The sequence below is a fragment of the Lethenteron reissneri genome, chromosome 1 (genome assembly GCF_015708825.2).
Source record: "Lethenteron reissneri isolate LAM-NWPU_2019-01 chromosome 1, ASM1570882v1, whole genome shotgun sequence".
NCBI lineage: Eukaryota > Metazoa > Chordata > Hyperoartia > Petromyzontiformes > Petromyzontidae > Lethenteron > Lethenteron reissneri.
Window position 1 is genome coordinate 4,724,990 of NC_083779.1, and position 24,566 is coordinate 4,749,555.

Here is a 24,566-nt window from a genome sequence, read left to right on the forward strand (position 1 = left end):
AAACTAAAACTTTATTAAAAACACGCTTTTATTAAATGTACGAGTAATGGCAGAACTCCACGACTCCAGGAAGTGGCCCCGAAGCTTGCCATAACGTACGGGACCGTGGCCAATTACAGCCAACGTCAGTTGAGCGTGGACAATTAGACCCAAGCCGAAACGTAACATTTTTTTCAAAATGTTTAAAAATATATCTTTTTTTATGATAGTTTATAGTATCGTCATCAGTATGACATAAGTATACCAAGTTTGCAGTCGATACCACATTGGGAAGTGGGTTAAAATTGAGTTACAAGATTTGAGGATACAACAACAGAGTGAGTTAAGAGAAAGCGTGTAAAATTGGAATAATCGAGAGTATTCTGTATGTATAAAGCGCTCTACCTGCCGTTTACCGGTATAAACCTTGTTAATGTGTAGTAGTACCCCAGTAATTACCCTGTAATCGGGTAGTTTGTATGGGGTAAGGGTAAAAGGTAGGGTAAAGGTCGGGTCATTGATTGTATTGTGGTAAGGTAAAAGGTAGGGTAAAGGTAGGCTCGTTGATTTTTACCTTACCTGCTAAAGGGTAACAGGTAGGGTAGAGTGATTGTATTGTGGCGAGGTAAAAGGTAGGGTAAATGTAGGCTCGTTGTTTTTAACTTTTACCTTACCTTGCCGAGGCCTAGTTGGGGAGCCAGCCCTGGGTGTCCGCCACTGCCACCCAACGACTCTCCCAGCTCGCTGCCCGCAAATTGCAAATTGTCCAGCGAGGGCTACACGCATTGCAGTTCAAATTAGAGGAAATGTTGGACGGATTTGTGCAGTGGTGACGAGAGTGCAGGGGAAAACATGGCGATTTGGAAGGCGCTCGACCGACTAAAACCAAACTAACGACGAAACCAACTTTTATTTTACCAGCTAAGGCCCACTGGTAGGGAGATGGAGGGGGGAGGGTACCAGCTTCGGTATATTTTGTAAATGTAAGAATGGATGCTGAATAACGACGGAAAACATATGATTCTGTACCTCGATAAAGAAAAAAACGTTTATTGTAGTCGTTGCCGACGTCCACAGAACTGTTTCCCGTTCCTTCGATGTAGCCTGTGAAATGAACGGGGTACGGTGCAGTGGGCGCTTGACATCGACCACAAAAGCTGCGTTGTTCTTGGTTCTTTCGGTAAAGTCACGTAGAATGGACAGACCTGTTCACCTGAGCACGGCTGCTTGCGTTGTGGCCGAAACGTCGTGAGAATGATTTTATTATTTTTTATTATTTTTTTATTTCCATTCTACGTGACTTTACCGAAAGAACCAAGAAGATGAATCCCTGCAGTCACGAAAGCTTTAAATCGAAAAATAGCTGCATTGTTTTTTTTACCCGAGGTACAAAACCTTATGAAATGTATATTCGTCGATTCCACCTCTTCGTGGTCGCGGCACGCCGGGCGGGTGTGGACGATCGATGATACGTGAACGTGAAATGCAAAACGCAACAAGGGGGTTAAAGGTTTATGATTTTGCGCGCCAAGGTGGCCGGGGTCGTCGTCGTTTTTATTATTTTTCTCCGCGTGTGTGTTGTCGCGTGCTTCAAATGTTCAGCGCGGGTTTCACGCTTTTTTTAAAATACTTTTTAACAATTTAGACGGCGGTTTCGCTTTCGTTTAGCAAACTCTATGACGCGTAGTTGTCGTTGCATTAACAGGTCATAACTTTACGACTTATTTTTACTCTTTTTACGTTTTTATTTTGCCCCCCCCCCCCCCCTCAGCGAATGGTGGCGTGCTGATAAATATTTTATATCTGCTCACCTGGACGGGAAAAAAAGGGGAATGATCTTTGGCATGGATGTGGATTTTGGTAAAAAAAAAAGATATATACACCCTGCGGCGTTCGGCTTTACCCGAGGTTTGACAGTTACGGCAGCGTTGCTTTACCGAGTTCCGGAGGTGCCGCTCGTTTTCAGTCTTCGAGCGAGAGCGGAAAACCAAAATCTGCCATCTTGTCACAACTCGGGGGCCACTCTTCTGGCTTTGTCGGTTTTTGTGGCTCGGTCCAGAGTTCCCCGGTGATCGCTACATTCATTAAAACAACAAAGATTCCGCGTGTGAAGAGTTGCCTCGGGTGTCAATGTTGCTCATGGTGCTGGCGCTTTTTCCTGCCTTGTGACCTCCGACCTTTGGTCGCACTCACCGGATCGTTTTTGACGGACAGGTTTGGGCACGATCAAGCGGGGAAGACACCTCATTCGCATATCCGTCCTTCCACGTATACAAAAACAATATTTCAGAGTTTGTTTATATGCCCATCGCCTCGGCCGCGCGACCCGCTTGGGAATGAAGAATTTCGACGGCATTCATATTCTTAGGTTTTTTCGGTAAAGTCACGTAGGTAAAACATTTTAATTAATAAAAGTAAAATAAAAATCACGACATTTCGGAGGCAACACAAGCTTCCGTCTTCAGGTGGAACCGTCACAGCACGATAGCTGTTGCCTCCGAAACGTCGTGATTTTTATTTTTTATTTTATTTTTATTTTACTTTCATTAATTTAAGTTTTTTACCTTACGTGACTTTACCGAAAAAAACCTAAGAATATGAATCCTTGCAGTCACGAAAGCTTCAAATCTAGAATCGGCAGCATTCGTTCAACGGCGGGCAAACTCCGGACCGGTTTTGAGCTTTGACAGCAGATCAGCAGTTGGCGTCGCTTGCACCAACCACGATGATCTGCTTGCTAGACGTGGGTCCCAGTTTGTTACGAAGCTATGTAATGCATAACAGTGGTTATTTTTGATGGCTTAGTTAATTTCGTTTTTTGAGTCGGCTGGCCAGGATTGGGGAAAACTCGGCCCATTTTCCACAACAGGCATCTCGAGAGAGAGCACAGATTTAAAGGGTTTCTAACCAAACATTCATACACACGGTAACGTATTTAAGAATCTCAGTTAAGGAGCCCGTTCCCCCATCTTTCTATGTCCCCCTGCTTTTAATAACCGGTTCGCCTTCTGTTGATGGTGCGTGCAAGCGTGCGTCACAACGTGATGTATCGATGGTGGGGGTGCGCCCCGTACATTGACTAAAAATATATAAAAATAATGACGAGTTAAGACACAAATAAGAATTAGTTAAGACACAAATAAGAATTACCCGGTAGGGTAAAGGTAGCGCGAAGTGTTACCCGGTAAATACGGTACCTTGTTTACCGCTAGAAGCTCCGTGGCACAGTGCGTGGCTTCCATTTAATAAGTTAAAAAAAAACTTTAAACTTTTTTTTTTAAACACGCTTTAATGAAATGTACCGTACTAGTAATGGAAGAACTCCACGACTCCAGGAAGTGGCCCCGAAGCTTGCCATAACGTAAGGGACCATGGTGATTTACAGCCAACGTCAGTATGAGCGTGGACAATTCGACCCAAGTCGAAACATAACATATAAAAATTTGTGTTTAAAAATAAAAAAAGATGTTTTTTATGATAGAATATAGTATTGTCATCAGTATGTCATAAGTATACCAAGTTTGCAGTCGACACCACATTGGGAAGTGGGTAAAAATTTAGATACAAGATTTGAGAATACAACAACAGACGGAGTGAGTTAATAAAAAGCGTGTAAACCACGTATGCACACGGGCGTCCCTCGCGTAACGCGCCATGTGCGTTCCTGAAAAACGGCGTGTAATTCGAATCGCGCTGTAACTGAAGCCTATCTTCCCATAGACATGCATGCTCTGAGGGGGGGGATGCGTTACCGAAGAAAACTTTTAAGTATCGTTTAACTTCTTTTAGTCCTGGATTTAGAAAATACGTGTACACGAAATACTTTACATTATCAACATTAGAAAAAAATACTTAATAAGGAGTATAATAACGTCGTAATTCAGATTTTTTAAAGATTGCCGCTTACAAATATTTACTTACTGAGTAGCGTCAGCGCTTTTTGGATGCTTCCGTGGGGGCTGCTTGCAGCAGTAACGCACGATGCAAGCAGAGGCAGCAGATCTCAGAATATTTATACTGGAGGAATACGATGAGCTATAAAGCTCTTTTTCACACATCCAGTAGTTTTCACCAATGTCCACTAGATCTAAGACAGCGACACCCAAGTCCGCGACACTGGCCGCTGGCGTCAGAAATAAAATAAAAACTATCAAAGCGCCTTTTTTTCCAGTATCAAAGTATGGAAAATAAGGATAGGCATCTACATCATTAGACCTCCTTTGCCAGTACCAAGATATAATAATAGGGGTTTTCCCCTTTTTTTCTGGCAACAAAACTGAAACCTTTTACAAGGAATCATGTGTGCATTAACCACAATCCTTGTGGTCAAAATGCAAACAAAAAATACACTTTTGGCGTCCTCTGGTCTAGCGCCAATTGAGACGAGGCCCAAAAGAAAGCCGTCTCTGGTGTGGACCAATCAGTTTCAAGGACAATGCATTATACAGGTAGGAACAACAGTTCCACACTGCCCACCAGGGATTATTTGTCTGTCGTGCATAGCCAAGCCCCCGATTTGTATTTCATAGAGTGCTTCGGGCGGGCTCAGCACCACGTGACGCGCTTCCCCCACGCAGCTTGCGTCGCGTAACACGGATCGCACGAATGCGCTGTCCAACCAAGTTCCTACCTGCCCACTCCGAACGAACGCGTTATTATCAGAGCGTGTTTTTTGTTTGCATTTTGACCGTGGTTAATGCACACATGATTCCCTGTAAACAGGCTTCAGTTTTGATAATTGTTTTTTTACCCTTTTATCTGGCAACAAAACTGACACCTTTTTTTTGCCAGATAAAAGGGTAAAAACCAATTATCATATTTTTTACTGGCAAATGAGGTACCAAAGGCTTCGGTTTTGTTGCCAGAAAAAAGGGGAAAACCCCCTATTATTTAGGAAAATTGCTTAACCTGTATGGGAATAAAACAGGAGTAGTGTTAAGATGTTCGAAAACCAAATATAATTTTTTTGCAAGGAATCAAGTGCGTTAACCACAGAGTACTTATGGTGAACATGGAAACAAACATGGTGTGATAATATATTTTATTGTCAGAAAAGGTAAAACCTATTGTTACTTTTCTTTTTTGAAAATGTAACTTTTTTTTGGGTTAGATGGCGTAAATATAAACGTGTCGTTAAACCCGCCGACAGACAATCAGTAAGGTTTGTCAGGTAAACCGAACGTGCCAATTCGTTACTAGTTCAGAACTAACTGGTGTGTTGGAGAGTAAATCCACAACATTTACAATCTGAGTACGACTTTTCGCCAGTAATTGCAACCGGCATCATCAGGCAAAAACATATTTGCGCGATCTAACCCCAAAAACAAACCTCTTATGGATGATATTGGTCCACGAAAGCCTCCTACGAAGTGTTAAATTGAATATTTTAATCACTGAAAATATATTTTTTTATTTAGGAAAAATATCTTACAATCTTTTTTTCTCGAGCGCATAACTGAAACTCACAGCGAAAGTGCGAAGTATGTCCCTAAAAGACGAATTGTGTAACTACAAATTCGCGCTCTGGAGCAGAAGGCCGAAGGTTTGCGTTAATACGAGGAACGCCGGTATTTTATTAAAAAGAACAGTTTAACACGGAGGCTTTCGCGACCACAAATGTGGCTGCCGCCTGATGATGCCGGTTGTAATTATTGGCGAAACGTCATCCTCGGATTGTAAATGTTGTGCGTTTACTCTGCAACACACCGGTTAGTACTGAACTAGTAACGAATTGGCACGTTCTGTTTCCGTGACAAACCTTACCGATTGGCTGTGCCGGGTTTAACGACACGTTTATATTTACGCGATCTAACCCCAACAAAAAAAAACTCGATTATGGATTTTTAAAAAAATCTTATTGATGGACCCTCATACAATCCGGCCACACCGTTCTTCACACGAGCAACTTTGATTTCTCCACACCAATGCCCCCCCCCTATCCCATACGTGCTCATGCAATGCCTCGCCACCGTCGGCGAAGAGCCGAGCCTGCAGCATCGCCACCCCGAGGGTGGAGCAGCGGTCCACACCGATTCTTGGTCGATTATTATGCTCTGTGTACACGCATCATCGCATCGCGCGCGCGTAAGAGATATTTTCGATTCGTGTTGTGTGTAATGTGTCGCCCCCACCCCCCCACGCCTTGCCCATCTGCAGCCCTGATGAGATGCTACCATTCACCATCGTCGTCACCAACAGCCATGATCCCGCTGCGTCACAGAGACCACGTGCGTTGCACCACCACCAACCTCCCGCCACCACCCACGCCACCACCACTGAGCACTGCCTCCACAGCAGAGGTCGCAAACGGGTTTTGATTCCTTACCCGTACCCGGCCGCACCAGGGTCGCAAATGGCTACCCGTACCCGGCCGGGTACGGGTAGCCGTTCCCTACCCGTACCCGTACCCTACCCGAAATAAGTGACAAACGGCTACTTACCAGTGACTCACGGCCTACCCGTACCCGTACCCGGCCGCACCAGGGTCACAAACGGCTACCCGTACCCGGCCGGGTATGGGTAGCCGGGTATCGGGTAGGGTACGGGTATCGGGTACCCGGTTGCGACCTCTGCTCCACAGTGCAGCGTCACAAAGGCCACGTACGAAGCCACCGCTACCACCCATCGCCACCACCACCCACTTACACCACCACCCACTTACACCACCACCCACTTACACCACCACCACCACCCACTTACACCACCACCCACCGACACCACCCATCACCGCCACCACTACCCACTTATACCACCACCACCCACCGACGCCACCCACCGACACCGCTTCTTGTCATCTCGACGCGTTGCCCATCCAGCAGTGGGTTGACGGTGTGCGATGACGGTGTGCGATGACGACGATGGTCCAAGCTGTTGGTGCGTCTCTATCATTGCCACGTTAGTGTAGTCCAACGGTGATATCACGGGAGAAGAAAAAAATGTTTTGAATTATTAAATGTTGACAATTTTTTGTTAAAAAATAAAATGATGAACTGTCGTATAAGACCCTTTTTGTTGTTGTTATCGTGATTGGAAGTGCTTTATTAACTTAACCGGACAACACTAGTAAACAAACTCAACACGTCTGTGCGAGCTTCTGGTGGCCACATGAGTCGTGAGTGCGTGACCTTAAAAAGGGAATACATATACAGTATATAGTAGGGTCTAAGGCTTTGACAAGATTAGTTGTTCAAGTGAACCTGAACCCTGTCCATCCGATTCATCGCTCTGGTGAGTTAGTACTCGTGTAGTGACATAGAATCGGTCACGTAGCAGCATAGCGCTGGCTGCTGGTGGGGAAGGGGATCTGCAGCTTACAGCGGCCCTGACTGACAGCAGGTCACGTGATAGACCCGAGAGGGATGTAGGGGAAAGGTCACGGAAGGGGCACATCGAGAACCCGCTAGTAGGTTGCAGAAGGGGGCCAGGCCACGCTGACGGTATAAGAGGGGCCCCGGGAGGGGAGCTCGGGGCTGTCGTGTGGAGTGAGGGGGTCACCGTCGTGCTGCTGCCGGAGTCTTCACCGTCTTGGCTTCGCCAGTCAGGCAGTCTACCAGCTGTGAACTGTTAAGGCCGTTTAAACACATTCCTGCGGAGGGAACGTTGGGTTGCTCGGTCAATGGCCAGGGTCAACGGCGGCGTGGTGTATTCCGCAAATATGGTCGATTGTGAGGGCGGGCACAAGCCGGCGTGAGTAGGTTAAACGTTGAGTTTTATAAGGGCACCACGGGGTGACCAGCCCCTCCCCACCCAGCCCCACCCCTCCCACCCCCCACCCAGCCCCTCCCCACCCAGTCCCTCCCCACCCTCTCAGGCACTGAGACCACAATGAGTGGTCTCAGTGCCTGAGACCACAATGAGTGCCTTAGCCTGGCTCTATGAGACCAATGGACCCTTAGAATTCTGTCTAGACCACAGGGGGTGACTTTAAAAACAACAAGATTACATACTTACATTGCATACATAGCATACATCGCATACGTGTCGTGTAATAGCGCCGGCTGGTGAACAGCAGCGGCAGCTGTGGTGGACAGACAGGACACACGCCAGTGAGCGTGTGCACGGTGTGTGTTGGCAGAGTGGAGGAACTAGGGCAAGGGTCATGGAGGACCCCATCTGGAGGCCCCTGGAACTTGCTAGCGGGTTCCAGAAGGGAGGCGTGGTCAGGGCGGGGTCAGGCTGCGCTGGGAGGATAAAAGGAGCCGAGAGCGGGGAGCTCGAGGCTGCCGGTTCTGGGAGTGGACTCGTCTCGTCGTCGCTGTTGTCTTCGCTAGACATTGCGTTGCAGGAAGTTGTTGGTCTATCTCAGTAAGCGCCGTCAGTGTTCGATGGCTAGTGTTGTGTACAGGCTGGGCTAAGTAACTGCGGAAAGTATGGGGACGAGACCGTGGAAGTTGTTTAATAAAGAAGGTGCCTCCTAGAAATTCTGTCTCTGAATCGTTGACACTTTACATACACATACATCGCACACATACACTACACACATATTTCTAGATTTGAAGCTTTCGTGACTGCAAAGATTCATATTCTTAGGTTTTTTCGGTTAAGTCACGTAAGTAAAACATCAAAATAAAAATAAAATAAAAATAAAATAAAAAAATCACGACGTTTCAGAGGCAACACAGGTCCCACCTGATGACGGAGACTTGTGTTGCCTCCGAAACGTCGTGATTTTTTTTTTTTTTTTTTTTTTTTTTTTTTTATTTTGATGTTTTACTTACGTGACTTAACCGAAAAAACCTAAGAATACTACACACATACACTACACACACTACACATACATAACGCCACGAAGCAGTCTCTAAAGAGCCGCATGCAGCTTCTGAGCTGCAGTTTTCCCACCCCTGGCCTTGAGAACGCATTCGTTTGGATCTATGAGCCTTTGGTATCACGAATCCTGAGCGAGGCTCTTACAAGTCTTGCCTTGTGAGTCCGTGAGTCTCTGTAAGTGTGGTTGTGAGTCTGCCAGTCTCTGTGAGTCTATGTGAGTCTGTCTCTGTGTGAGTCTCTGTCTCTGTGTCGTTGTGAGTCTGTGAGTCTCTGTGAGTCTATGTGAGTCTGTCTCTGTGTGAGTCTCTGTGAGTGTCTGTCTCTGTGTTAGTCTGTGTGAGTCTTTGTGAGTCTAAGTCTGTGTGAGTCTCTCTGAGTCTATGTGTGTCTCTGTGCGTCTCTATAAGTGTCGCCGAGTCTGTGTGAGAAGTGTGAGTCTCTCTAAGTCTGTGAGTCTGTGTAAGTCTCAAAGTCTGTGTAAGCCTTTGTGAGTCTCTGCGAGTCTGTATAAGTATCTTGGTGAGTCTGTGTGTGTGTGAATCTGTGTTTGTGTGTGTGTCTGTGTGAGTGTGAGTCTGTGTGTGTGTGAATCTGTGTGTGTATGAATCTGTGTGTGTGTGTCTGTGTGTGTGTGAATCTGTGTGTGTGTGAGTGTGTGTGTCTGTGTGTGTATGAATCTGTGTGTGTGTGAGTGTGTGTGTCTGTGTGTGTATGAATCTGTGAGTGTGAGTCTGTGTGTGAGTGAATCTGTGTGTGTGAGTGTGTGTGTGTGAATCTGTGTGTGTGAGTGTGTGTGTCTGTGTGTGTGTCTGTGTGTGTGAATCTGTTCGGCCGGATCGAGGGGGCTAGACGGGCGCGGCACGGGCTGGAGAAGAGATGGAGTGATGTGGTACAGGAGGACGTGGAGCTGAGTGGACTTGCCGATGACTGGTACCAGCGGTGTCAAGATCGGCCTCAGTGGAGGAGGCTCGTGAAGGACGCTACTGGGCAGTTGGAGGCAGTCGCCCTCCAACAACAACGGAGGGCGGAGGAGCGACGCTCACAACAACGAGCGGAGCGCCGGGTGGCTAAAGCACAGCAAGTCGGCACAGTAGGGGGCACAGGTGGTGCATCAGCCAGTCATCTCAGTCATCTCGGTCAGTCGACCCGTGGCACCTGCTGGGTCTGCCCCGTGACCTCCTGCCAGCGGGCTTTCGACACTTCACGTGGCCTCAAGGTGCACTTGGCCTGGCACAAGCATCGTGGTGACGTCACCGCCACTTAGTGGCGAATGGCGGGTGTTGTTGTTGTGAATCTGTGTGTGTGTGAATCTGTGTGTGTGAGTGTGTGTCTGTGTGTGTGTCTGTGTGAGTGAATCTGTGTGTGTGAGTGTGTGTCTGTGTGTGTGTCTGTGTGAGTGAATCTGTGTGTGTGAGTGTGTGTCTGTGTGTGTGTCTGTGTGAGTGAATCTGTGTGTGTGAGTGTGTGTCTGTGTGTGTGTCTGTGTGAGTGAAAGTGTGAGTGTGTGTGTCTGTGTGTGTGTCTGTGTGAGTGAATCTGTGTGTGTGAGTGTGTGTCTGTGTGTGTGTCTGTGTGAGTGAATCTGTGTGTGTGAGTGTGTGTCTGTGTGTGTGTCTGTGTGAGTGAATCTGTGTGTGTGAGTGTGTGTCTGTGTGTGTGTCTGTGTGAGTGAATCTGTGTGTGTGAGTGTGTGTCTGTGTGTGTGTCTGTGTGAGTGAATCTGTGTGTGTGAGTGTGTGTCTGTGTGTGTGTCTGTGTGAGTGAAAGTGTGAGTGTGTGTGTCTGTGTGTGTGTCAGCTCCGCCAGCGACCGCCTCCGCCGCGCCCGCAGACGAACCCCACTCGGTGAGGGATCCACTCCGTCGCTCGCTCTTCTCAACACTTTGTAACTATTATAATTATTACTATAATCAGCGGTACGATTTGTTCCACACAATCCTTCGCGTCGAGACGACGACTGCTGTGTGTGGAGGGTTATTTAGTATTATTTGTGGTGAATGTCGCAGAGTTTAAGCGACGGGGGTGGCGTTTTAGTTCTGCAAAGGCCTGAGGCCTTGCATCGTACGTGGCGAGTTTAATTTAATTATTATTTGTTTTAAATTGTGACATTGTATTTGTAACGTGCGATTCGTGTACACACACACACTTATATACTGTTTATTGTTTTTAAACTCTGTTGGAGTTATGAGCTTGCGTCCGACTCGTCTGAGGCCTCTCGTTTAATGAGCAACTCTTTGAGTTTTAGCGGCGTTCTAAAGTCTTAAACGACTGTGTTGTAGAGTGGAAGTATGATATTGTAGAGTGAAAGTATGATATTGTAGAGTGAAATGACTATTGTAAAGTGAAAGTATTATATTGTAGAGTGGAAGTATGATATTGTAAGGTGAAAGAATGATATTGTAAAGTGAAATGACTGCATTGTAAAGTGAAAGTATGATATTGTAAAGTGAAAGTATGATATTGTAGAGTGAAAGTATGATATTGTGAAGTCAAATGACTGCATTGTAAAGTGAAAGTATGATATTGTAAAGTGAAAGTATGATATTGTAGAGTGAAAATATGATATTGTGAAGTCAAATGACTGCATTGTAAAGTGAAAGTATGATATTGTAAAGTGAAAGTATGATATTGTAACGTGGAAGTATGATATTGTAGAGTGGAAGTATGATGTTATTAAGTGAAATGACTGCATTTTTATGTTAAAGTATGATATTGTAAAGTGAAATGACTGCATTTTTAAGTGAAAGTATGATATTTTAAAGTGAAAGTATGATATTGTAAAGTGAAACGACTATCATAATTGTTTTTGTACCCTTCTATCTGGCAACAAAACTGACACCTTTTTTACAAGGAGTCATGTTTACATAGACCACAATACCTGCAGTCATAATGCAAACAAAAACCATAACTCTGATAATGTATGTGCACTGTCCTTGAAGTTGATTGGTCCACACCCGAGACAGCTTTTCTTAGAGCCGAGTCTCACATTGTGTTGGACCAGATGACGCCAAAAGGCGCACAACTCAAAGACAATGCACCATCAGAGTATGAGAGCTCGGGGTAAGCATTTACACCATTGGAACCTCATTTGCCAGTAAAAATATGATAATTGTTTTTTTTAGCCTTCTATTTGGCAACAAAACTGACACCTTTTTTATCATATTTTTACTGGCAAATGAGGTTCCAATGGTGAAACGACTATCATCAAGTCAAACGACTGCATTGTAAATTTGAAGCGATGCATCATTCGGAATTGCTACTCTGGTTTACACCAAACTGACGCATCTTCCACCATCACATTCATACGTTGCCATCGTGGTTAGTTCCTTACAAAGCGCCTTTGCTTAAGGCGATGTAAGCATTCAGTTAAGACAAGAAAGAGCCAGTGTTGAGAAAGCCAAAACAAAATCCACATTCTTATGGCATGGGGCCTCTATGGGTAACCATACGACAACCCGCTGTGTTGACTTTCTCTGAGTGGTGGTGTGGAGAGGGTTACTCGATTTATCGACCCCCCCCCCCCCGAGGGAGGAGGGATGATGGGCCACAAGCAGAATTTGAACTCGTTACCTGCGTTTGAGTTGCAACACTTTTGTGTTTTCAGGAAGAACCCAAAGACAAAAATGTGTCCACGTTTACGCCACGACACTCAAAGCTCCGCACAGATGGATTCGATTTCAGGAGGGGGGGGGTGGTGTTTAGTTAGGACGATAGTGCGATGTTCATTTCCCGGAGCCCTAGGCTCTTCTTTGGCTCTGCCATTCCTATGAACCCCTTATCAGTGTCCTCTACCTTATTACAGACAAGTTCAGACCGTAGTGGTGACCCCGTGCCCCCTTATACATCTCAACGTTCATCGTTCAAAGTGACCATCACAAGGGAGCAAGGCCGTAGCCGTGGAGTCAACATTGGGGGGGACCAAATCTTTTAGGGGATTCCCCCCCCCCCCAGAAAAAAAAATCTAAATTTGAAAAGGAATTTCCTGCCTAAAATATAAAAAAATTTCACTAACACATAGGATGGACTTTTTATTAATGTTTTACAATAATGTCTAATAGTGTATTGTATTACATTGCTCTGTATTTTCTTTTTTTTTTTACCTTTTCTTGTTTAACCACAATCATATAAACAGAAATCTATTTTATCCTAGTAGGAATCTCCTGGTCACACCAGCCCACAGGGGATTATTGTGTCCGTCGTGCAGGGACGGGCTGGGTGGGGAGGGAGGGAGGGGCTGGGGGCGGAGGGGAGCGAGGGGCTGGGTGGAGGGTGGGAGGGGTGGGGCTGGGTGGGGAGGGGTTGGTCATCCCGTGGTGCCCTTATAAAACTCAACGTTTAACCTACTCACGCCGGCTTGTGCCCGCCCTCACAGTCGGGCATATTTGCGGAACACACCACGCCGCCGTTGACCCTGCAGGCCATTGACCGAGCAACCCAACGTTCCTACCAGCTCCCTCCGCAGGAATGTGTTAGCAATATATTGGGGGGGGGGGTGTCCCACTTAATATATATTATAATTACGGCCTTGCAAGGGAGACACACAAAAAATAGACAAAACATTTTTTTGCCCGGATTGAAACGGCTGTACGCCGCATGGACCTGAAAACTCATCAATTTCCCTGCTACACAAGAATACGGAGCAAGCCGTGTTGAGTCCACAGCTGTGTGCTCTCTGTACAAGCAGTGGCAGCTCGTAACATCTCCACGAGATGGGGCTGTTGTGAGTGACCTCTGAAAATGTGGTGTTCTATCTTCTTGGTTCTTTCGGTAAAGTCACGTAGAAGGGAAGTAATAAAATAATACAAATAAAACATAATTTAGTTTTATGTTTTATTTTAATTTTTGTATTATTTTATTCCCTTCTACGTGACTTTACCGAAAGAACCAAGAAGATGAATCCCTGTGGTGTTCTAATTTCGAAAAAAAACCTCGCCATGTTATTGGCCTTCCCGTTTGATTGATACAACTGTCTTAGCTACCAACGGTAAGCATTTATAAACAATGTGAAACAAGACAAAGCACTCAAATGCTGTCCCCATGACCCTCAAGTCCACACCACACAACCCCCTTTGACGCTGACAAAAGCCGTGAGCTGCTATAGTTGCACAGTGCCACCTCGCGTTGTGACACCGCCCTGAATGGGTCTCAAACGGGTGGCCAAAATGCGAATCTCGTCGCGATGAATGAAGGGACATCTCTCACGCGAACTCCTTCACAGCCACCCCGAGACCTCCCCGCAAATCAGACAGCGGTGTTCCAGCGGTTTCTAATACGAACAACTTAATGTGTTATCTTCATTAGGCAATTCACGTTGAAAGAATTTTTTTTTTTAAACACAACAACATTTAAAATAAGTATTTTTATTCGAAAAATAATTTCTCGTCTCCAGCTGCTTGGTGGGTAGGTGCCCCACTGCCTATAGTAGACGAACCGCGCCTGTGTACATGTACAGTATTCTGACTTGCATAAGCATATACGTTGCGTAAGCTTTTATCTTCATAAACGTCGGCACACGCTGTGTCATCATTTGCTGTGTTTTGCTGCGCGTGTGTCACTTGAGATGATGGACCAAATCCGACGCAGACGTTCCATCTCGAGGGCTTATCCAGGGTAACACAAAAAGATTTGACGAAACTAAAAGAAGCGAACACTTTCTTCAAATCTCGTCGGGAAATATTTAAATCGCGTCTCTTTTTCCTTGTTGTCGTCCCCCCTTTCGCCCCGCGACGATGCACAGCGGCATGTGAACGCGAGTCCAACTCGGCCCCCGCCTGCCCTCCTCCTCGTGGCCCCCCGACTGCCCGACCCCCCCCCCCCTCCTCCGTCATGGAGTTCTACGAGCGGACGAGGGTGGAGCAGCTGCCCACGGGGCTGCCCTTCCCCTGGCTGCCCCCGGACGTCCCCATGGTCCACGTGGCCGAGGGCAGCCAGGAGCGCAGCGTGGTGACGCGCGTCCTGCGACACCTGAGCGACGGCGACGCTCGCCACGTGCTCCTGAGGTAAGAGCGAGACAGGACAGCTGGCGGGCTGGCGGGCTGGCGGGCGGGCGGGCTGGCTGGCTGGCAGGCGGGCGGGCGGGTGGGCGGGCTGGCGGGCTGGCTATGTGGGCAGGCTGGCTGGGTACACCTGCTCTGGGTTTTCGCCGTTTTGTTCCTTCTGAATGTTCTTCCGATACTAGGAAGCCACTGGGAGCTGTGGCACTTTTAAATCATCCGGGTTAAAAATGTAATTCTTTAGAACTGCTTTTTTGTGTCTAGTTGTTCTTCCTCCTCCGCACCTCCGATGAGCACGGTTGGCTACGTACGGTGCGAAAGAAATTCAACGTAGCTCTCGGGAAGTGTTTTCTGGTCACGCCGTGTGCTGTTCGGCACGGTGAACAGATCTTAGCAACCGACCAATCGAGCAGACCCACCTCTGGACTGCGCCGTCACAAAGAGCTGAGATCTAAAACGACGCGCGGCTTGTTGCGCGCGTGCGTAACGCGCCCCTTACGTTCGCTGCGCATGTGTGAACCTATCTGGCGGTGCGCCGTGGCGACGACGATGGCCGCACGCCGACTTCTTCGCCTGCGTCAACCGCGACCGTTCCGACGACGGCATCCAACTGTGGCGGCGGCGGCGGCGTCATCAGCGGCGCGGGGAGAGCAGGCGGCCGCGCGGTGTCGTGCTCCGACGCGGTGCTGCGCCGTGCCCCGGGCGCGCCGCTGCGCCGCGCGGTGAGCGCCGGCACGCGCGTCACGGCCGAGACGTGGGAGCCGCGCGCACGGGGCTGCGGCCTCGACACGCTGGTGGTGCGCCGCTCGGCGCACACCCTCACCGTGCTGCTCACCAAGGTGAGGGGCGGGGGGGGGGGCGTGGGCGTCGAGGGGCGGGGGGGACCGACGCCGCTGCCGCGCAACACGGCGGCAACACGGGCTCACGCCAACTCGGTCCCTGACTCTAACCCACACCCTGACTATAACCTTGACTTGATCCGTAACCTTGACTCTAACCCACACCCTGACTATAACCTTGACTCTAGCCATAACCCTGACTCTAACCCACAGTCTATGACCATAACCCTGACTCTAACACACACCCTGACTATAACCTTGACTCGATCTATAACCTTGACGAACCCACACCCTGACTCTATCCCTAACCCTGACCTTAACCCTGACCCTGACCTTAACCCTAACCCTCACTATACCCTGATCCTGACCCTGACTTTAACCCCAACTCTAACTTTGACCCTGACTCTAACCCTAACCCTCACTATAACCCTAACCCTGACTCCAACCTTGACCCCGCCACTTCGCAGGACGAGCTGCCGGCCGGCACAGGAGACCTGGACCTGCGTTCGATCGACGCCACCATCTTCTTCTCCGAGCCGAAGGCACCGGCAGGCGCTGGGCGGGCGGTGGACGCGGCGGCGACGGCGGCGGCGGCCGGGCAGGGAAGGGCAGGGAGAGGGGGGCGCGGGGGGCGCGGGGGGCACGGAGGGTGCGGGGGGAGGAGAGGGGGGAGAGGGTGGCAGAGGGAGCCACCGGTGGGAGGGGGGCACCACGGGGGGCACCACCGCCCTTGCCAGGGGGCGGAGGCGGCGCCCATGATGAGCTGACGAGGGCTGGAGGAGGAGGAGGCGTGGACATTTTTGGTCGTTTTCTTGCGGGGAGACGCGGCTCTTCCCCCGTTGCTACCGAGGGAGGCTGTTCATCCCGGGGCTGACGCACGAGGTGTGAAGCTTCCTGAAACGGGTATAAACGCTCTGAGGTGTTGCCAGCTATTGCACGGTAAACCCCGTCGGCGTCAAATTGTGGTCCTGCACTTAATTTGGACGAATTACAGCTCGTGAGAATTCCAAAAAGAAATTGGTTTTGCCAAATATTCCTCCCGTGCGGTGGAACGGGTGGGAAAGTGCCACCCCCTGCCGTTGTGTGGACCACACAGCACCATGAAGCGATCTCACAAATCGCTCTGCGATTATTGGCTTCTGCGTGGCGTCCGCTATGACGGGCGGGTGCGCTGTTCTGCGCGAGACCTGAATGGATACTTCCTCTTGTGACATGACACAGCACAATCGGGATAGTTTTGGGGGAAACTAAATGCAGGAGATTTTGACATCGATTAATAACTCGTGAATTTTCTCTTAAGCCCAAATTTATCATCTAAGAGCAGTTATACACTATTATTCTTGGAACTCTTTATTACAAGTCATGTGCTTAAACCGAACTCAACTTTCTTAACTTAAACGTAATTTAAACCCATATATTATCAGTTTTTGGCATAGAGATCCGTGAAAAATGGTTATATTTTTGTATTATCTGCGATTTTTTTATTATCTGCGGCCGTCCTCCCTGTCATTAGCGCGGATAATCGAGTCTAACGGGATATATTTTTAAAGGCTGCAGTGTGACATAATGATGCTATAGTGCATCATTGTCACACTTGTACGTTTTAATACTTCAGTGTGATGGTGGTGTGCTGGACAGCATTTGTGTTACAGAAACTCAACAGAGCCTAGGTACTTGCCAACAATATACGAACTCGGCATATCGTGAGCTTTAATACGTTTAGCACATCATTGTTCTACTTGTGCATTATTTCCTTGTGCGTTGAAGGGGATGGAGTGTCGATGGGCCACAATCGTTGCGCGAGGATCATTGGCGAGTGATTTAGGGTTAACTCAAACGCCAAGTTTACAGCCAGTGTATGTATGTTTAACTTATTTCGCATCGTACGTAGCCAACCGTGCTAATCGGAGGTGCGGCGGAAGGACAGCTACCGAGTGTGCAGGCGGTGTAACTGCACCGGGCCACGGGTCCGGGAGGGGGCGCTACACGACTCCATTTCATTCCTTGCACCCACCAGGGCCCATGCCAACCCACGCCACGCCATTCGCCAACTCGCCCCGTGTGTTTGTGCCCCCTCTCTTCACCGCTCGACTCGTGGATCTCACCCTGCCAGTGGCCGGGAGGGCTCTCTGTAGAGCGGGGTCCCGGCGTGCAGGAGGAGTGCTTTTGCCGGGAACGTCTTGTTAAGCCGGCGGCATTTGTTGAGCGAGCCCGACTCTCCTGGTGAGACCAGCACGGTTGATGCCGGCACAGAGTTTGCCCGATTTAAGCAAATGTTGTTGCGGGACGGATTATTTTTTGTCCCCCTTCTCTGAAAAGCCAATAGGCCGATGGGTAAAAGGGTGACATCCACAGCCGGTCGATCGGCAGGTTGCGTTTTGGCCAGATAAAAATGTGGGTTTAATTCCATCTCTTCCACGACGTCTGGCCGGCATGAATTAAGTCGGCCAAATCCCCTCCTCGAAGAGATATCCTCCAGAACAACCGTCTAGTGGAGACCCTTTCTGCCGGCAGTCGCTGTTGCACGGCCGCACCTCTAACCTATCGGTGCAGCTCGGCAACAGGAGGAGAGCGCTGGACGTGGCGGATATCGCGCTTCCTGAAATTGGCGCTGTCGAGACCACTTAAGTCACCCCCGCAAGTCATCCCCCCCAAGGAGCCCGATCACTCCACCCACTCCCAGCCGATTCCCCAGTCCTGCCCGGCCTGGGGAGATGAAACCAATTTCCTCGCAAATTGTCCGCTCATCAGAAGGGGCCCCCCACAGAGAACACACCCTGTGCGAGAGAGCCTCATGAATACTGCATTGTGGTGGTGGTGGTGTGGCTTTTTGTATTTGCGGGGTTTTTCAGATGTTGTCCTCTTTAATGATTTCGCAACCGAGATTGGGAGCATAAATGCATTAGCCTTCCGTCCAGCTGTAACATAGAGTCATGGTAACTGTTGTGGAGATTGATACAATGTAAACATAATCTTGTTTTACCGTGTTCTCCGGATTCTAAGACGCCCTGGGAAACAAGGACGCACCACATCGATAAAGCGACGCCAATGTGGACACACACAGCTACCAGATTATAAGACGCGTCACCAACTCACGGTTTTAAATTACAGGGGGACAAAAATAAATCTTCTTGGTTCTTTCGGTAAAGTCACGTAGTGGGCGAAACGTCGTGAGAATAATTTTATTATTTTTATTATTTCCCTTCTACGTGACTTTACCTAAAGAACCAAGAAGATGAATCCCTGCAGTCACGAAAGTTTTTAATCGAGACAAAAAGAAAGTTCGTCGTGCAATTCGGAGAATATGGTATAAAGTTGTGTTGCTATTCGGGACTTAACCGACAGTCCATGGGGCCACAGCAGAAATCGGTACCACCTAAGGTTAAGTCAGTTTATTATGTTGGGTTAACATAAGGCACTTTCCTAGCACAAATTGCCAACCCAGAGGTGGCAAAGCTTTTAGCAGTACCAACAATCTATTTACACGGCGAACATACGAATGGATTAAACAAGGGGCAGGGCGTGCATGCATAATGTATGTGCGTCGCACACGCGCGTTGTGCATGCACATTATGTATGTTGATTACCCCATGAATAACCCAACTGGGAATGGATATCCATTATAAATTATATGCATACATTTCGTCCCCCTCCCCTCTGGTGACGGCATCGCATGTATCCCTCTCTTTTAAGACCTGAAACAGGAGGATTTCTCCACAACTATAGCTAGCTGTCGCCTGATGATGCTGTTTGTGATTACCGGCGAAACGTCGTACTCGAATTGCAAATGTTGTGGGTTTACTCTCCAACACACCGGTGTGCTGTACTCGTAACGAATTGGCACGTTTTGTTTACGTGACAAACCTTACTGATTGGCTATCGGCTGGTGGCGGTTTTATATTTACGCGATCTAACCCAAAAACTCGCTCATTTCAAGTGGGCATTTATATAATTCACCGTTATTGGTCAAGAAGTTTGAACAACCTTTGAAGTGATGCCACCTCAGGTGGTGGCCGACCGGTGAAATTTCTGGCCCTGGCTCGCGGACTCCCGATAGAAAACCGGGCGACACGAACTTGGGCAAAATTTTCCGCAGCAAAAAAAAAAGACTTTCAGAAACCTTTTCCCATTTTAAAACTAAGCGCTAAACGGATAAGCCTATTTTCAGCAAAGGCGATGGACCTAGACCCTGAAGTCGCCATCCCGCTAGAGCACACACGCGCGCAAGATAGCGTCGTCATCACAAAATACACACTTGGGAATACGCGCGTTTTTTTCTTGTTACGTTTTTTTTTTCGAAGCTGTTAGAGCCACGTGGAATTGGCTTCCTGGTGTCTTAAAAGTGCCGCGCGGCGTCAACGTTGATGACGTTCGTTTTGAAAGGGCGGTGGCCGAATGGTTAAAGCCAACTGCTTGTTCACCTTCGTGGAGATCTGTTAGCCGAAGGGAGTGAGTGCCGTTCACTCTCGCTGGGGGATGGGGGGAGGCAGTCTACCTTCATCGAGATGTACGAATTGACTTGAGTGCAATTCACTTCCACCTCTTCTAGGACGTCCGGCCGGCGGGGAAGTCGGTCAAAATACCCTCTGGCTGGGCTCTCTAGCGGAGGTTCTTCCATCGGCGGTGTCGTCAGAATACGCTGCAGTGCCTGCAGCTTTGCCATCTCATACTATTAATCGCAACCGGGTACCCGATACCCGTACCCTACCCGATACCCAGCTACCCGTACCCGGCCAGGTACGGGTACCCGTTTGCGACCCTGGTGCGGCCGGGTACGGGTACGGGTACGCCGTGAGTAACTGGTGAGTAACCGTTTGTCACTCATTTCCCAACGTCTTGTCTCTTCTCACAATTCAAGTTCCTAGAATCAACCCACCCGCGCCTGCAACATGGCTTCATCCCAGAGGTCGCAATCAGGTACCCGTTTGCGACCCTGGTGCGGCCGGGTACGGGTACAGGTAAGGAATCAAAACCCGTTTGCGACCTCTGTCTCATACGCAACAGATTCGGTCATCTTTGCGAGTTGCACACCCAAAGGGGGGCAACGCTTGCCCCGGAAGTAACGCCCTCCTATCTTGGCTCTGCCGATAACTCGGTGCGCCGATGCCGCGCTGTAAATATCCACGCCGATGTCGCGGATCCCTTGCACTTGAGGTCGTCACTTGGAACCAGGGCCCGGCGTTCATCACGTCATTAGGATTCCGTCGGCACCCGCGTAGCCTTTGGCAAACAGCCGTCACCACGGCGCCTCCGATCAGCACGGAGGTGCAGGGTTCACCGCCGAGGTCGTGCGAGGTCTGGCGTTGTCGTGCTTGGCAATCGTTGTGTTAGAGGAGGCGGCAGGGGGAGAGGGCTTCTCTATTTCTGCCATCTGGTAAATGGTCATGACATTCTCGAGAAAGAATATTTTACTGTTTATTCGGTGCAATAAAAACGTACGGAGTGGATACATTGAAGGCGTTACTTTTTAGCGGTCCCCGCTTGTATTTTGGGGGAAAAAATACCGACGGGGACTTGGGCCACGCGGGCACCCCCCCAGCGCGTCACCCCGCGCGTCCGTGGCGCCCGTGCAACGTTTGCACAGCGTTTGCTGAAACACGGTCGAGACACTTCCATTCACGCGAACACGTATTGACATCCATAATCGAGGTTTTTTGGGTTAATACGCGATCTAACCCAAAAACTCTCTTACGGGTGATATTGTTCGCGAAAGCCTCTGTGTTAAACTGACGTATGTACGTTGAGCCTATTTCCGCGCCGTACGTAGCCAACTTGTGCACATGACGTGTCTGTATATATACGCGTGCGTGTATATTTATACGGGGTATGTACACAAAGTATTTTGTACATCGTGTGTATATGTGAAAGCAAATCCGGCCGGCCTTGTTTTACACTAGAGTCGGCGGTTGTGAGCCAATTCCCACATTTGTAAAATTGCGCGCGGCTAATTTAGGAACAATTAAGTATCAGCTGTAAGTATTTTCTCTCTCTGGTCTTTCTTGATAAAGGAAAGATCATGGATCTCAATGTCTTCTTGCCCGGGTAAATAAAACGCCGATGAATTTCCGTTTCGTAGTGAATGGCGCTTGCGCGTGTGTGCATGTGCGCGAGTGTGGAGCGGTGGTGCAACGGTGAACGAGCTGCGGCGTGACGACCCGAGTTCGATTCCCGCTCAAGGCCAGCACTAGTGACTTATCTGAACCGGTCCTGGGCCTCCCCTAGGTCGGCTCAGCCTCAAACGAGTACCTGGTGCGGTGTGTAGTAAACATCGCCACTGGGGAGACAATGACGGCCAGGTATGGTGCTGGCCACCCACCCCCTCGTGTGCCGTGCCGGCCTTCATAGGTGCTACTCGCTAACAGCGCTTGCCCCAACAGTTTTTTCAAGGATATTACAGGGGGGGTGAGGGATGGGGATGTTTGCCTCTGCTGTAATCAAAGCTTCTGTTAACTCACAGTCGTCTGAACGCAGAACAGTGTGGAGCGGTAGTGCAGTGGTGGGCTCGCTGCATTGTGAGCGTGGCCACTAGAGCTCGCAAGCGTGGCGAAGTGTGGTCGGACAACCACATTGTGACCAACGCGGCCTTGGGGGCCTTGGGGATTTTGGGGGGAGGAGGGGGGCCTTCATCCAGCAGTGGATTGGCCGGCAAGGACTGCAAATTGAGCTCTCAATCGGAACGTTGTGTCCGATTTGCGACAAAATGCGCGCGCGCGTTATGAATTGCGTTTGTCATTCGTGCGACGGTACAGTATTCTGATTCGCATTACGAGCACAGGGCGAGCGGTGCAGAGGAGAGGCGGGGGGGGTTGTGTTAAAGGAGACGCGGACCCCCCCCCCCCCGCCCGTAGTACCTGTGTGTGTGTGTGGTCTCTTCTCCAGATATTGCAGCAATAATTCACCCGTCCGGCTTCCGCAGTCTGCCCGTAGCATGCGAGTGACGACCGTGGCACGTTTGCTCGCCGGATGATGCCAAATTGCCAAATCGCGCAGCGTCGCAAGAACGCTCGGTTGGGCGATCCGCTCGGTGTACCGATGCCCGGGCCCCGTGTAAACGCGACCGTATTCGTAAGTGTTGGGTACGGGACTTTGAACCGATGATCAGAGGTTGCAACCGGGTACCCGATACCCGTACCCTACCCGATACCCGGCTACCCGTACCCGGCCGGGTACGGGTACCCGTTTGCGACCCTGGTGCGGCCGGGTACGGGTACGGGTAGGCCGTGAGTCACTGGTGAGTAACTGTTTGTCACTCATTTCCCAACGTCTTGTCTCTTCTCACAATTCAAGTTCCTAGAATCAACCCACCCGCGCCTGCAACATGGCTTCATCCCAGAGGTCGCAATCAGGTACCCGATACCCGTACCCGGCCGGTTACGGGTAGGGTACGGGTACGGCCGGGTACGGGTACCCGTTTGCGACCCTGGTGCGGCCGGGTACGGGTAAGAAATCAAAACCCGTTTGCGACCTCTGGTGCGGCCGGGTACGGGTACGGGTAAGGAATCAAAACCCGTTTGCGACCTCTGGTGCGGCCGGGTACGGGTACGGGTACGGGTAAGGAATCAAAACCCGTTTGCGACCTCTGCCGATGATACAAGAACGTCGTTAGGCCGACCGTGACGACCCCCCAATGGGGGGTTGTCATTTTTGAAAGGAGGCCCAATTTCGAATATTTAAAGTTTTCATTAGTTTTTTTTATATACTGCATGGCGTTAGCTATTCGCGCGCTTCCATCGCGAGAAATTACTGTCGCTCACAAACGTAGGTTCTGTATAACAGTGATTATCAGCCCTCTGTCAGTCCGCTACAGCATGAAGGCCCCTCCCCCCCACGCCGTGTCGGCCTTGGGGGATTGTTTGGCCATACTTCATGATTTTGTCATTATTGGTTGGTGATGGTCGTGGTCGTACCGGTTCAGATATCGCTCGCCACCGACATCACCCTTGACCTGGAATCAAACTCAGGTTGCCGGCTTCGGAGTTCAATATGTGAAAGATTGCGCGACAGTTTCCACCAAAATTTGAATTCCAAGTGTTTACCCGGCAGAGTCTCACAGACTCCCAGCTTTTTTGATCTAAGGGTGCAATTTCCCGCATGCAGCATGGAGAGAGGGGCCCGTCCTGTAGCGACCCCCATCCCATAACGACGCCTCCCGTAGCGTCCCGCACCGGTCCCGCTCGGCAGATGCTGCTGATCCAATGTTGAAACTCCAACGATGCGGCTTCAACCCCGACGAAGCTCGGAGAGCTGAGTGGAGTTTCAAAAGAACTCCAAAAACCAACACCTTGCGAAAGACCCAACGCAGAAGATCCCCGGTTTTGATCCCTGCCGGGCCTGGATTGCCACTCCGGCTCGCTACCCATTGTATGCCACGGCAGCATCTCTTTATATAAAGTAGCTCACACCATTTCGATTTAAAGCTTTCGTGACTGCAGGGATTCATCTTCTTGGTTCTTTCGGTAAAGTCACGTAGAATGGAAATAATAAAATAATAATAAAACATAATAAAAATAATTCTCACGACGTTTCGGCCACAACGCAAGCAGCCGTCCTCAGGTGGAGAGCAGGTCTGTCGACAAGACAGAGTAAGACAGAGACACATTCAGACTCTGTCTCCTCGACAGACCTGCTCTCCACCTGAGGACGGCTGCTTGCGTTGTGGCCGAAACGTCGTGAGAATTATTTTATTATGTTTTATTTTTTATATTTTATTATTTCCATTCTACGTGACTTTACCGAAAGAACCAAGAAGATAGCTCACACCACCACACAGGTCTCTGGAAGAATAGTAGCCGAGTTGTGGTTACTAACATTGCGATTAATGGCAACGCCTCCTCGTTGCTCCACGGGCGACGTGAACCCCACGAGGTGTCGCGTCCACGACCCTCGAACGACGTCGACTCCGGCACGCGAGCGATTCGGAGCGCGCTCGCGCGTGAGCGTCGAGCGACGCTCGTCGACGAATTTCTGCATCATTGCACCCCCCCCCCTCC

At 49.4% G+C, this 24,566-nt stretch overlaps 2 protein-coding genes across 5 annotated transcripts in view; one reads left to right on the forward strand and one right to left on the reverse strand.

Moving 5' to 3' along the window:
- Window positions 1-24,566, reverse strand: part of SNRPA1 (small nuclear ribonucleoprotein polypeptide A') — an 840,838-nt gene that overhangs the window by 714,788 nt on the left and 101,484 nt on the right. The gene's annotated exons all lie outside the window — the stretch shown is intronic.
- On the forward strand, window positions 8,220-22,052 carry LOC133355198 (ribonuclease P protein subunit p25-like protein). Of its 4 annotated transcripts, XM_061572744.1 has the most exons (5): window positions 9,644-9,961; window positions 10,543-10,629; window positions 14,482-14,743; window positions 15,375-15,576; window positions 16,044-22,051. In XM_061572744.1, exons 3-5 carry the CDS (start codon window positions 14,571-14,573, stop codon window positions 16,341-16,343), a joined length of 675 nt encoding a protein of 224 aa, XP_061428728.1. In that variant the 5' UTR covers window positions 9,644-9,961; window positions 10,543-10,629; window positions 14,482-14,570; the 3' UTR covers window positions 16,344-22,051. The 4 variants fall into 4 exon arrangements, with proteins under 4 accessions (XP_061428580.1, XP_061428728.1, XP_061428647.1 ...); XM_061572596.1 differs by lacking the exons at window positions 9,644-9,961; window positions 10,543-10,629 and adding an exon at window positions 8,220-8,385 and having other exon boundaries at window positions 16,044-22,052; XM_061572663.1 differs by lacking the exon at window positions 9,644-9,961 and having other exon boundaries at window positions 10,409-10,629.

Bases quoted from the DNA above. Each gene is read 5' to 3' on its own strand.
- LOC133355198 (XM_061572596.1), top strand. From the start codon at position 8,349: ATGGGGACGAGACCGTGGAAGTTGTTTAATAAAGAAG. The intron at 14,744-15,374 runs GTAAGAGCGAGA...CGGCGTCATCAG, and splicing joins GCTCGCCACGTGCTCCTGAG to CGGCGCGGGGAGAGCAGGCG. The intron at 15,577-16,043 runs GTGAGGGGCGGG...GCCACTTCGCAG, and splicing joins TCACCGTGCTGCTCACCAAG to GACGAGCTGCCGGCCGGCAC.